This window comes from Chelonoidis abingdonii, chromosome 3 (assembly GCF_003597395.2).
Source record: "Chelonoidis abingdonii isolate Lonesome George chromosome 3, CheloAbing_2.0, whole genome shotgun sequence".
In the NCBI taxonomy this organism is placed as follows: Eukaryota; Metazoa; Chordata; order Testudines; family Testudinidae; genus Chelonoidis; species Chelonoidis abingdonii.
In genome coordinates this window covers 104,616,712-104,629,710 of record NC_133771.1, presented here as the reverse complement: position 1 = coordinate 104,629,710, position 12,999 = coordinate 104,616,712, and the positions used below count along the sequence as shown (strand labels likewise).

Here is a 12,999-nt window from a genome sequence, read left to right as displayed (position 1 = left end):
GAGAGAGGGAGAAGGGAGGCGAGATCATTCTTTTGCCGCGTAGTAGACTCATACTTCTGGATGCTTGGGGGGTCCTCCCAGGGGAAAGTGGGGAGGCCAGAGAGGGGGTTCCCCCAAGATTTGGTGAACCCAGGCTGATAGTAGCCTCAATACTATCTGGTGGCAGCGAAATAAGATCCAAGCTGGGTATAAGCTTGGGGAGGTTCACAGTAAGCACCCAGATTTTGTACGCTAAGGTCCAGTTTTGGGACAGACGTTTACCACAATTTCTTAAATATTATCATGACAAAACTCTGTGGAATGCATACTTGTAAATATGTAGCTAAATGCAAAATCCCTAATGTCTTTGCTGTATAAACAGTAAAAATGATTTTATGTTCCACCATGGAATCTAATGACCTAGTTAAACTAAGCTGTGAAAGAAGCCATTTAAGTATAGAATCTTTATATTAATGGGGAATTAATTAGTTACTGATAGTGCACAAGCAAGTCCTCACCTAATTCAGGAAGACAAGAAAATCATCATCCCAAAAATTAGCATCAACAGCTTAAGCTAAGCTAAAATCAACAACTTTCTAAAATTTATTTAATTTTAGTTCTCAAAACAGTCTTAAAAAATTCTTATAAAGATCAGAAGTGTTTGGCCTTTTTGAAAACAGAATTTCATTTCCTGTCAATTTTTAGTAAAATTGCAACAATATCTCAGAGAATGAATTGAATAAAAAAATAAGAGTTAAAGCTAGTTTTGAAAGTTATCTGATGCTTTCATGCCACAAAAAGCACAAAGGCAAGTAAAGAAAGATTGCATATGCATTAAAACAGACTGCATATACAGGACCTGGAAGTGTCACCTAATGCCTGGCCTGCACAAAAAAGTGAGGTTGACCCAGCTATGTTACTCAGGAGTGTGAAAAATCCACATCCCTGAGAGGCGTAATTAAACCAACCTAACCCCTGGTATAGACAAGTCTAGGTCAATGGAAGAATTCTTCTGTCAACCTAGCTACTGCCTCTTGGGGAGGTGAATTACCTCCACCTACAGGAGAAGCCCTCAGGGCTGCAGCTGTAACACTTCCAGTTCAGACAAGCCCTAAGCCAACACTGAAGGCATGAAACCAATGAAAGGATGACAACAACCAACTCTGAATGTAAACAAACTCAAAAGAGGTGTTTCCCGCCTCCCTCCTCCCTCATAATTCATTAACATAGGAAGGAGAAGGATATAGAAACACTGAAGGATACAACCCCCACCCCTACGTTGCTCAAACAGCACTCCACAAGCCAGCCACCACAGAGAGATAAGAAAAACAAAGAAGACTTAAGAAGAAACCTACTCAAGGAAAACCTCCCGCAAAGGCTTGAAAACCAATTGGTGAGAGGAAGTTCACTAAAATATGCCAAGGAATTAGGTTTAAAACTCTTCTAATGATTTTGTTGGAATATTGAAATGCTGTTGTAACTTAGGCCATGTCTATACTGCACTTCCGTCATGAAAACTTTCGTCACTTAGCAGTGTGAAAAAAATGATCAAAAGTTCTAATGACGAAAAGTGCTGTTGTGGACAGCGCTTCGTCAGCAGGAGACACTGTCCTGTTGACGAAGTTACTGCCACTCGTTTGGGGGTGGTTTTATTTTGTCACTGAGAGAGAGAGAGCCCTCCCAGCAACAAAGAGCAGCTACACTGCTTACTTTACAAGCATAGTGGCACTGCCGCACCATTGTAACATGCACAGTGTCAACATAGCCTTAAAAAGCTATCAGCTTCTCCAGTTAATCATCAAGTGGTTAGACCAGGTATTCCTGGAGAGGAGACAGGGGCTAAACAGAGAAATAGTGGGATGTATGTGGATTTAAGTCTCTTAATATCCATAATTGGCCTGTTTTCAGACAGCTCCTTAAATGGCTTCTTCTAAGTAACTAATTTAACTACCTTCAGTTTCATAGGACCTAGCTAAAAGAGTTTATAGTTAGGCAAAGTAAGTAGTTTAGATTATTATTAATAAATACTAGACAAGCTTCACTTCCCTTAAATTCTTTTGCCAATACATGACCAGTTTTAAGTATCTAGTAAGATACTAAAATGAATTCATAATAATTTGACGAAATGGTAAGTTAAGACCAAAGAGACAAGTGCCCCCCGGAGATGATTCACACTCTGGAGTGTAATCTCCATTAAAAGCTCTCCCCAGAGAGACATACAGAAGAAGAAATTGTAATGGAGCTAAACAGTTGATCATTTCTGTTGTTTAATGTTTTCTTTTCCTTTCTTTAATTAAAAAACATAGCGCTGGTTAATAACTATGATTATTTTGCTTGGTCTTGATCACGGTGTCCTATAAGGTATGTAAAAGAACCACATCCCTGAGTTGGCAGTAAAAAAAACCACTAGTAGGAGCTGGCCTACCAGCTCTTGCTTCTGTAGACTAAATATTTTTAGTAATTTTTAAAATAAAATTACCTGGCAGTCAATTTAAAACTACCCCTTTCAATCCCATACCGAATAAATGACAAAATACTGAAAATTTGAGAAAAAGCAAATAAAATTATGTTTCTTATATTACAAGTTTATTTTCTTGATCAATTGAAAAGCTGTAGTAGGTTTTTCTTTGCAGGAAACATTGATTTACTTTGGATTTATTTGTCCAAGTTACTGACACATGCTCAGTTAATGATAGTCTCAAATGTCGGCAAAAACGTCTTTAGCTGTAAAATTTCAGAGAGAGGCTGATCTCTGTCCTGGTAAAAATCAAGCCCAGTTACAAGTTCCACATCTCGAACACGTGCTGCATGAGCCTGAACTCTTTCTTCAACCCACTGGGACTCTGGTTGCCCATCCTGCCAAAGCAAAACGAGCACAGTTCAAACCACTGGTTATTCCTTCACATGTTACCAAACAACAGAATAGCCTTGTATGGCGTAAGGGCCTTCACTTGAAAAAGCTCTTTCCACTCTCTTCCTGGACATCTCTGTAGTCTTGCATTTGGGTGCCTGGTCTGAATTGGATCAAGTGGATGTTTTCTCTCCTTCCTGATATTCAATTTACTCTACTGAACAGATATTGCTGTCTCCAATTAGTTACACTCCACTTAATTGATTATTTTGGCTGAATAGGGAAACGAACGTATACTATAACTCCAGTACTAGATCCATCTTTTGGGAGAGAATTGTATGCAAACAGAAGCAACAGAGAAGTAAATGCTGCTGATAAATGGTTTCTTGACATTTCAATGGCCCTTTAACTACAAAATATAGTGGAATCACGTTTCCACTTGCACTTACAAATCAGTATGGTCTTATCTACTGTCTACTTTAAGTACTGCCCCCCCCCCCCCCCCCCCAAATAAAAGAAAACTAAAATATAAAGAGCAATGGTCCAAAACACTATGATGTTTGTACTATTACTCTAGAGTTTTTTTCATAAAAGGATGGTAACTTATTTTTCCATTATCATCTCCTATTTACTATGTACTGTAAGTGTATCACTAAACATCAAGGCTATTGGTTATTAATTTCAATCTCAAAAGAAGCATTGATGTAAAAGTACACTATCCGATGTCAGCCCAAGACAAATAAGGAGTAGTATTTTCCATAGCTATGCTGAAGGAAGTAACCCTGCTAATGCTGTTACACCATTAAAATGGTCTAAAAACAAGTTTTATTCTTCAAAAAGCTGCAGTGATCCCACCCTGCACACAAGGAGAGAGCTGATCTATATGTCACGTCTAATCTGCAGCTCTTCCCAGCCTTGCTACATACTCCCCACTGCCAACTGCTGAATGATAACTGCTCTGAGTTCATCAAGCCCACAAGATCCTTCCTTTCTTCCTGCATGGCTGACTAGCTGTTTCTCTACTTAGCTGTCTCACTCTCTTCAGTCTGCCTCACCTGATCCACACCCTGCTGCCCCAGCTTCTCACCTGCCCAGTAATCTTTACAGCTGCTACCACTCACCTGACAACACGAACAAGCCCCTCACAAGCTGCCACTAGTTCCAGCCTTCACTCGACTGTTTTTTGTTTAAATCAAGAATGACTGAGTTAAATACACCAGAATCTAAAGACTTCCCCCAGAAACAATTCTGTAGGAATCACAGGTCATGCACACACCAGGTGCAGAGACATGCACAAAACCATACTTACAGCACAGCTTTCACTGTTGTCAGGTCGATGAGGAATAATAAAAGACGAAACGTCCAAGGAGCCCACACAGTTCAGTGGTGTATTGGACTGGTTCTTACAGCTGGTCAGCACCACAAAGTAGTGGGTTGGGACAGGGATTTGTGTGTTGTTTATATGTCTATAAAAGAACATTAATTAAGGGGTAAGTTTGATCATCAAGGGCATAAAACAGGAGTGGGCAAACTTTTTGGCCCAAGGGCCACATCTGGGTATGGAAATCATATGGTGGGCCAGGAATGCTAATGAAATTGGGGATTGGCGTGTGGGAGGAGGTGAGGCCTCCAGCTGGAGGTGCTGGCTTTGGAGTGGGGCCAGAAATGAGGAGTTCAGGGTGTGGGAGGAGGCTCTGGGCTGGGATAGGGGGTTGTGGTGCATGGGGGTGAAGGCTCAGCTGGGGATGAGGGCTCTGGAGTGGGGTTGGGGATGAGGGGTTGGGATGCGGGAGGGGGTTGGGGTGCAGGGTCCTGGCGGCGCTTAGCTCAAGCAGCTCCCAGAAGCAGAAGCAGCAGCATGTCCCTTCTCTAGCTCCTATGCAGCAGCGTGGCCAGGAGGTTCTGTGCACTGCCCCATACACAGACGTTGCCCCTGCAGCTCCCATTGGCCGCAGTTCCTGGCCAACAGGAGCTGCGGGGGCAGCGCTTGGGTCTGGGGCATCATTCAGAGCCCCCTGGCTGCCCCTACGTATAGGAGCCAGAGGGGAGCCACGTGGAGCCATGTCACGCATGGAGCGGGGTAAGTCCCCAACCCCATTCCCTGTATGGAGCACCAGAGCGGGGCAAGCCCTGGGCCTCGCTCCCTGGCGGGTGCTCGAGGGCTGGATTAAAATGTCTGAAGGGCTGGATTCAGCTCCTGGGCTGTAGTTTGTCCACCCCAGCATAAAAGATAATATACTGTACAAGCACTGAAGTCAGTGGGTTTGTATTTGTATATATACACATCAATACAGAATTTCACCTTTTTAAAAATAAATTGAAAACAGCCTTTTATATAAATATCTCTCTAGTTTGACTGAATATCTGTATAAAGCACTACTCCAGTAAGGCAAATAGCTCTAAAAGCATTTTAAATTTGTGATTGTCCCACTGACATCAAATGGACTACTCATATGCTTAAAGTTAAGCATGTGCTTAAGTGCTTCACTGGCTCAAGATCAAAATGCACTGCACCTTGCAGGATTGAGCCCCATATTTGTTTTTCATTCTGTTAACAATTTAAAATATAATTAAGTTTAATTTGCAAAATTAAAGAGAAAATTAGTGTGGCAGGTAGGGTTGACAGTGACTAACCTGAAGTGCCATGAAGAAAATGACACCTGGTAACCTACTGTAGAAAGCTAAATCAATTTAGGATTCACAAATTAAAGTTTCCCCAAACCAGGATGAAAGTCATCCCTACGTAAGGCCTAAGCCTTTGAAGTGCTGAGTGACTCCTGGATGTGCTGTACACCCTCACTTCCCATTGACAGGCACTTTATACATAGTATGACTAAATGTGCAGAATTAAACGTTTGTGAAAAATTATAGACAGTGTTATGTGGTTGTCTGGGCATTACAGCATATTAGTTAGAAGGAAACTCCAGCCTGTCATCTACTCCACCCTCCTGCATCACAGCAGAACTGATTTCACTATTCCCAAAACATCCTTGATAGATGTGGTATTAAGTTTAGCCTTGAATACAGCATCTTCAATGACATCAGTTCCACAAGCTATTAGCCAAGAAGGTCAGGGGTCCAACCCCATGCTCTGGATGTCCTAAACATCCAGCTGCTGGAAGCTGGGACTGAATGATAGGGATGTATTACTCAGAATTTCCCTGTTCTGTTCATTCTCTCTGAAGCATCTCACACTGGCGTTGTCAGAGATATTGAGCTTGATGGGTGGTTGGTTTGACTCAGTATGGCCATTTTTAAGTACCAATGTTGCAGATGCCTCCCCCCAAAAGTGGGCTCCCCCTGCATGTCCATGGAAACAGATCAGGGTTGCCATATTACATCATATGCATCTGCAACGGCATGTGGTTAGTACACTGTTTATCTGATATGAATGCGTAGTGTTTGTATGTAGGTATGTAATTGTTAGGACTATTTTCTCTGTATTGCAATTTTAAGTTCTCAAGGATTCTGTCATTTTGTGAGTAAGCATTATATGGAGAGGATACACTCTGTGCTCCTCTCATGGATACTTTACTTTTGATCTTTCTTGTTTCTCTTAACCTATAACAGAAGTCATTCAGACTGAAAGAATATGGCTTGAATGGAATGAAATATGGTTGGAATATGGAAAACATAACAACAAATATATGTGAAATAAGGCAGAGTTTGACCCTTCTCTCAAGTTACCTTTTTGTACTTACTGTGTAATTTCATGAAGAGCATCAAAATGGCCATCATAATTGTAATCAAACACTGGTCCACTGATCACATTCAGTCCATTCCTCTCTGCAGCATACTTTAGAAGCAGCACATCATGGAAATAGTTCCATATCTCTGTCATTAAAATGATCGTTGAACATAATTAATACCAGTTCCAAAATGCTCTACCTCTAATACATTAATGAGCTTGTGAATTTTTTTCACTTTTTGCCATAGGCAAAGAATGAAAATATAGCACATTTTTCCAGGCTAAACTGCCACAACTTCTTCTATATTTTAAAAATATTTCATTTTTTAAGCAAATTTAGAGGGGAACTGTTGTACTGACACAACCAATGTACTCTGTTCACCTATGAAAGAGGTGTGGTAAAGGCTATGCCATTGCAAGTTTCTCCACACAGTCCAGCGATATGGCTCAACCTGAATTTGTAAAGAACAACTCTTGAACAGAGAGGACAGTTCATTTTCAGTGCCTATCAGTTCTTGGCATCTCTGCTGAGACTACTGACAAAGGTGCCAACTGATGCCAGCTGAGATGGTGATTTTGGGGATGTGGATGTTTGTTCACAGGAACTAGTCTGAGTCAACTGAACACATTTCAAATATCAGTGGGCCATTTAACTTATTTTACTTATGTAATTAAACATGTATCTTTACAATGTAAACTAGTGATTATAGGTACACAGTTATAGACAGTGTGGCTAAAAATACACTCTTTTCTGTTTACCTCTTACTGATATACCTGTAATCTACAGTCTGCAGTAACTGGCCAGTGAGTTTTATATTTCTTGTGACAGGGTGTTCTGTCTCTAGTTATTTATTTTCCCTTCGGGATTCAGGTCACTTTGCTGTTCTGGGTTTCTTTGTTTTATGTGGTATGAGCGAATGGGATATGAATGAACTGTGAAAAACAGTCCGGTCATTTTTATTTTCTTTCTTTTTTCTATTACTTGCTGTAGCATTTTCTATATTTGTCCTTTGTTTTAGAAAACCAGCACTGGACTGTTAGACAAAACATGCATCTGTAGACAAGTCATAGCTCACGGTTATTAATAACTGGAAGCAAGGATAGATGGATGGGCATAACAGGGTTCATTATAGTTGTACACAAGTACATCTGCCTGACGTGCATTTTCCAAATAAAGGTCCAGATTTTCTGATTCGCTGAGATACTGTGTGGTGAAGCGGGGTTAGTGTCACAGAGCTGGTTACTAATTCCAGCCTGTCTACTTCTCCTGCATGGGGTTAAGAGAAGATAAAAGAGGAGCCAGCTATTCCATCTGTACACCTACTGGAGATTTCCCTGCACCAGGAGAATCCCCAGCAATGGCTTTGCAGGCAGTCTCTACTTCCTCAGCACCACCTGAGTGGTTCAAAGAGAGTGAGGGGCAAAGAATCTCCCCAAAGTCTAACAGTAAGGAATTCTAACACTAATATATTCCAATTAGCAAGACGCAGTTTTAAGTAGGATTGTCCAGAGAAAAGAGTAAAGGAAATGAATACAGTGGATGGGTTTTAAAATCTTCTGTGGCGATTTAAAAAAACAACAGTTTTTAGTGCAATTATACTAGATCTGGATATACTGAATATGATCAGCTAAGAAAAGAATTTTTAAAATCTTTTAATTTTTTCTTAATTTTCTTTAGTTAATTATCATTTAATAAACTGCAGGAAAATGTTTTGAGAACCTACTTTTGAATTCTTCATACATGGGGACAATATTGCTGGTAAGTAAGGCATCATATTGTTCTGGACCAGTTGCATTGAAATCTATAAAAAAAATGAAACATGCATTAATGACTGATCTGATACAGGAAGATGTTTCTCTTCCTTTCTCTTTCATCTGATATAGGAAGATGTTTCTCAATGTCCAATTTATGTATCCCTGAAGACAGAAGGCAAATTATTGCAGGTAATTAAAATCTCACATTAATATGTGAACTATATAAAAAGACATACATAAATAATACATAATTATATATACAAACACACAGGATTGTTTGAACAGGATAGAGGGCTTGTTCTCTAATACTGGAAAATATTACCCTGGGATAGACAACAAAAATATCCCTTACACCCCAATAAAAAGTCTCCCTCCTGCAAATGCTGGAGAAAAATGTAATCTCTGAGGAATGGCATGGAGGAACCATTAGTACAAAGTATGCCACATCTATTCCCCAGGATTTAGTTTACTTCCTATTCAGATTTTAGCAACTATATATTTTAAAAAATACATGCATTGACTTGATCTATTTATATTTCAATGAACTATTCTAGAATATACACTTTTTCCACTGAGAAGCAGGTCCTCCAGGAAAAGACTGTTCAGATGTACCAAACTGTGTGGTACCTTTGTGATGGGTAAAAAAGGACAATGGGCTGACAACAACTGTATGACTGTTGCAAAATTAACTCTTCCAATACATCAAAACTAACATAAAAAAAAAAACAAAATTTACATGGAGTGACACCACATGGGCCAGATTCTTGACTCCGCTCTGGTCTTTGTGTCACTCTGGTCAGTTTTCATCACAGCCAGCATGTCTTCCATTTTTAAAGTAAACCTAAATCTTCTGAACTGAAAATATTTGGGTAGGATTAGAGTGGCTCTGTGGGTGGCTGCTGCAAAATGTATTGACTTTATAACAGTAATTCTGCTGCTTTTGGTCAATGCACAGCCACTGGAAACCTCTATTATTTATTTATTTATTTATTTATTTTTTGCCCAGCGCACATTACCAAGTAGGTTGCTTTGGTGTTGTAGATATGCTTTAAACACAAACCCACATCCAGCTGATTAAGACTTTCTAAACACTAGCTATAAAAAGAATCCTACTGACTGGGAGGATACAGGAACCCGTGGGTGATGTTCAGGTCTAGCTGGTAGTCAGAGCAGTTTTGGCTTTGAGTAGCAGGGATTCTAACATCAGCCCGCAGACAGTCTGGAACAGTGGAAGGAAGCGAAGATGCGTCTGCCTGCTAAAAGGAAAAAATGGGGAAATAGTGTTACACCCACAGTTGTGGCTAACCTTATGCACTGTATGGTTTGTGACTTCCTAGAATGGTTTTCATTTAATCTTTTCCTATTTTCATAATGAATCAGCTCAATGCAAGTAATGGAAAATTATGTTTTCTATAGAGTGTTTTTCCTTGGTCCTTCTGTTTTTCGGTAATCCAATTAGAGAAAGCCCTTAGCATGGTGTAAAATTGTAGTAGCAAGGCTAAGGTAGTATCTTAGCCCAAAAAGGTGACATTTTTGGCCCATTCAGCTCTCTAAAAATAATTTCACTTCCTACTGCAGGGCAGTAAATATGTGAGAATCACATACTGGCTGATGTTATTTTAGCCGTATCCAGATGGGATAAGCATTAACACCAAGAAACTTTATGGGTTAGATTCTCAGCAGCAATAAATCAGTAAACTCCTTCCACTTCAATGAAGCAATGTTAATTCACACCAGCTGAAGAGCTGACCCATAACATTTCAACTCTAATTTCGGTATTTACAACTGGCAAGATTGCACCCACAACAAGACCAGAATTGTACTTTATCTGCACAACTGTATTTCATTTTTCAGCAGCAGCTCTTACTTCCATTTCATTTCTTCTAAGTTTTGATAAGAAAAGTATTTTATTTGATATGAGGATATAATTAATTATATCCATCTTTCATAGCTAATGAGATTTCGCCTGTTTTATTTTTAACACTACATGTTGAGGTTTTTTTATGTGGTTTTTGTTTTTGTTTTAATAATCTAGGAAGCAGCCTATGCTTTATAAACCTTTATTAGATATGAAGATGACAAATGCAGTGCAACATCACTTTTGATCTGTTAAAGGTGAACTGCACTCGGGGAAATCGTGCTTCTGCCTCTTCTTTGCACTTTGTTTAGAAGTGTGAAAATCTCCGTATGTGTCCATCCTATGTTCTAGGTGTGCATTCAGGGGCAGCTCTAGGCATTTTGCTGCCCCAAGCATGGCAGGCAGGCTGCATTTGGCGGCTTGCCTGCAGAGGGTCTGCCGAAGCCGCAGGACCAGCGAACCCTCCGCAGGCAAGCCGCCAAGGGCAGCCTGCCTGCTGCCTTCGCGGTGCCGGCAGAGCGCCCCCCGCAGCTTGCCGCCCCAAGCATGCACTTGGCATGCTGGGGCCTGGAGCTGCCCCTGTGTGCATTACATTGAAGCAATATAATGTAAAAGGATAAAAAATTATCCATCAGCAAATATAAGCCAGAATCCTGCACTGAGATCCATTAATTTGAACACCTAGCCCCAGAGGGTGTCCTGCTGAAGTCAACAAGGATCCACATGGGATCTAAAACCTGCATGTTAATAGATCCGATTGCCAGATAAGGACACAATGAGGATTCTAATCTAAATCACTATAGCCTTCCACCTGCACCTCCTCCAAAAACCTGGGGGGAAATATGGAGTTTGCAGCACATACAGAAAGTTAACAAATCCAGGCTCTGGCAGACTCAAGGGGAAACTGTGATCCAAAGTCAAGAAAATCTACAGAGAACACCTTTCCTCCCCACCCACCTCAGCAGTGCTCTCCTGCATGTTGCAAGGAACTCCAGCTGAATCACGTCCATTAACTGGGACAGTACATCATAAGGAGAGAAATGATCTCTCAGGAAATCAGGCCCAAAACTATTTAAGGCTTGGTAGGTTAACATCAATACCTTCTAATTTCATCTGGAAACTTATTAGAGAAGTGCAGTGCAGTGCCTAGTGTAAAGGTGGAATTGTTTCCAGTGTGAAACTCCACTTAACAAGCATGTGGAAACATTTTATAAGAACATCAGAATGGCAATACTGGGTCAGACCAATGGTTCATCTAGCCCAGTATCCTGTCTTCTGAAGGTGGCCAATGCCAGGTTATTCAGAGGGAATGAATAGAACAGATAATTATTAAGTGATCTATCCTCTGTCGCACATTCCCAGCTTCTGGCAAACAGAGGCTAGGGACACCATCCCTGCCCATCCTGGCTAATAGCCATTGATGGGCCTATCATCCATGAACTTACCTAATTCTTTTTTGAACCCTGTTATACTCTTGGTCTTCACAACATCCTCTGGCAAAGAGTTCCACAGGTTGACTGTGAAGAAATACTTCCTTTTGTTTGTTTTAAATCTGCTGCCTATTAATTTCATTTGGTGACCCCTAGTTCTTGTGTTATGAGAAGGAGTAAATAACACTTCCTTATTCACTTTCTCCACATCAGCCATGATTTTATAGACCTCTATCTTATTCCCCTTTAGTCATCTCTTTCCCAAGCTGAAAAGACCCACTCTTATTAATCTCTCCTCAAATGGAAGCCGTTCCATATGCCTAATCATTTTTGTTGCCTTTTTCTGTACCTTTTCCAGTTCCAGTAATTTTTTTTTGAGATGAGACCACATCTGTACACAGTATTCAAGATGTGGGCATACCATGAATTTAAATAGAGGCAATATGATATTTTCTGTCTTATTATCTATCACTTTCCAAATGATTCCCAACATTCTGTTAGCCTTTTTGACTGCCGTTGAACATTGAATGGATGTTTTCAGAGAACTATCCACAATGACTCCTAGATCTCTTTCTTAAGAGGTAACGGCTAATTTAGGCCCCATCATTTTATATGCATAGTTGAGATTAAGTTTTCCAATGTGCATTACTTTGCATTTATCAATATTGATCAATATAAATATTATCAATGTCAATTGATTAATATCAACATTATTAATAGCTTCAGTTTCTGAATGGTCTCTAAGCATAGCTCTGTGTGAAGCTTTTTACAGGAATCTAATCACAAGTTGACAAAACACATGAATAAATGTGGAACGGACCATCTTGGAGAGAAAATGTCATTTTTTTCACCAAGCACAGATGAGAGTGTGCTCATAACTATGGCTGCTCCCTGAGCATCCAGGAACAGCCCAAGATCTAATACACAGCTAAGTCATGCATCTGGCTACAAATGGCATTCAAACTGTCCCAATCAGAGGAACCAATATAAATCCCACCAACTGTTCTGGCAGCTCGTCCTAAGCCACCAACATTATTTCACTCGTCTCCAGATACACAGTAATTCTTATCCAAGTCTCAAATTTATATAGATAGTGGATTATTTATTCTACTGCTCCAGCCAAATCAAAAGAATAGAGATGTACAGCAAGCTGTCATCTGCATATTGAATATATCGCAGACCATATATCTTCACTAACTCTCCCACTCACCTCATCTACATGTTGAGCGGGAAGGGTGATAATATAGATTCCCATTGTACCTTGCAGGAGAGAACTCTCAAGCTGGAGAAATAAGTACCCACAAATAACCTCTGTGTTCTCTCAGAAAGATAAGAAAGGAACCACTCAGCTCTGTAACAGTCTTGCTAGGCTCCGCAACCAAATCAACAAAACTTCACAATCAGCAGTATCAAAAGCTGTTGACAAGTCTATAATAAT

The 12,999-nt window shown here is 40.2% G+C and overlaps 1 protein-coding gene across 4 annotated transcripts in view; it reads right to left on the bottom strand.

Moving 5' to 3' along the window:
* Positions 1 to 271: 271 nt before the first annotated feature.
* Positions 272 to 12,999, bottom strand: part of ENPP3 (ectonucleotide pyrophosphatase/phosphodiesterase 3) — a 74,824-nt gene continuing 62,096 nt past the window's right edge. The window contains exons 21-26 of one of the 4 annotated variants that reach the window (XM_032800784.2): positions 9,391 to 9,529; positions 8,243 to 8,320; positions 6,532 to 6,664; positions 4,140 to 4,296; positions 2,510 to 2,835; positions 272 to 2,361 (exon numbers count right to left, since the gene is read on the bottom strand). In XM_032800784.2, coding sequence (XP_032656675.1) covers positions 2,662 to 2,835; positions 4,140 to 4,296; positions 6,532 to 6,664; positions 8,243 to 8,320; positions 9,391 to 9,529 — 681 coding nt within the window. In that variant the 3' untranslated portion in view covers positions 272 to 2,361; positions 2,510 to 2,661. Of the gene's footprint in view, positions 2,362 to 2,509; positions 2,836 to 4,139; positions 4,297 to 6,517; positions 6,665 to 8,242; positions 8,321 to 9,390; positions 9,530 to 12,999 lie in introns of those variants that run through there. The other 3 variants (XM_032800785.2, XM_075063946.1, XM_032800787.2) reach the window with 3 other exon arrangements.